General features: G+C 41.8%; 1 protein-coding gene across 1 annotated transcript in view; it reads left to right on the top strand.

Moving 5' to 3' along the window:
- tmeff1b (transmembrane protein with EGF-like and two follistatin-like domains 1b) overlaps window positions 1-1,035 on the top strand; it is a gene marked incomplete at its 5' end in the record, with an annotated part of 6,805 nt that overhangs the window by 2,993 nt on the left and 2,777 nt on the right. The window contains 2 exon segments of the mRNA XM_035676298.1: window positions 363-410; window positions 705-825. Coding sequence (XP_035532191.1) covers window positions 363-410; window positions 705-825 — 169 coding nt within the window.

The raw sequence follows: 1,035 nt of genomic DNA, 5'->3' as shown, positions 1-1,035 counted from the left end.
ATTATAAAGCACGTATTAATGCCTTATTCTAAAACTACTAGTCCATTAACTAACCTCCTAATTACTGCTTATTCACAGTAAGGATGGTTTTAAATTGTGATCTTAATTTGCTCAGTGTGGGCCGTTTAAGGTGGTATAACCACAAGAATACTCATTCCCCCTTAATCAACACTTGATGTCCATCCTAATTCCTTGTGTAACTGCAAGTGCTTATAGGTGAATGAACGAGACCTTAAATCTGAACTGTGATTCAGTCTGGATGACTGTTATTAGCACATCTATTAGTTATTGACTATTAAACACTTGTAGTTTTGTGTTTTCTGTGTCATTTCTCGCAACATTTTCTTCTTCTGTGGTTTCAGATAAAAGTAGGAAGGACGACAGCATGAAGACCAAACCAGACGTCTACGGTGAGAACCATTACTGCAGCCTGACTGTCAGCAGGACGTCTCTGTTATAGTGGTGGAAGCATCCACGCTTTAGGATTTGTAGTTTTACTGATATTAAGCTGGATTATTGTTGACGACAGAGCTCTGTGTCAGTCTGCTGTTATTCACTGGAGTCAAACGTCAGTATAGTACCAGTAAACACACCTTCTATGTAACTCCACTATGTATCTGAGTGCGGACAGTCGTGGAAGTGGTTTACTGGTTGGCGGAGGAATACGGGCACAGATCCGTGATTCTAGTTCCTTTTTTTTCCAGCTGTGTCCAAACCTGGTGAGGGGGAGGGATTTGTGGACAGCCCTGCCCCCTGTCCTGAAGACTACGCCCAGTTCTGTGAACACGGCCACTGCGAGATGAGACACAACCTGCCCACCTGCAGGTAACGCTGTCTGTCTGTCTGTCTCTTGGTGTTATACTTTAGGAGATTAAAGTTGGTAACAGTGTTAGCAACCAAAGTGAGGACAAAAACATAAAGAAAATATTACATTTTGGAACAACTCCTGTAAATAAATCAGAACTTTTATAGCAGAGTTACAGCTTCTTGTTAGCTAGCGAGGCTGTACTGTTAGCTAAAGTGTGTGTGTGTGTG

Source organism: Morone saxatilis, unplaced genomic scaffold (genome assembly GCF_004916995.1).
Source record: "Morone saxatilis isolate NCDOM2014 unplaced genomic scaffold, NCSU_SB_2.0 Contig0, whole genome shotgun sequence".
Taxonomy (NCBI): Eukaryota; Metazoa; Chordata; class Actinopteri; family Moronidae; genus Morone; species Morone saxatilis.
This window is presented reverse-complemented; position numbering and strand designations above follow the sequence as displayed.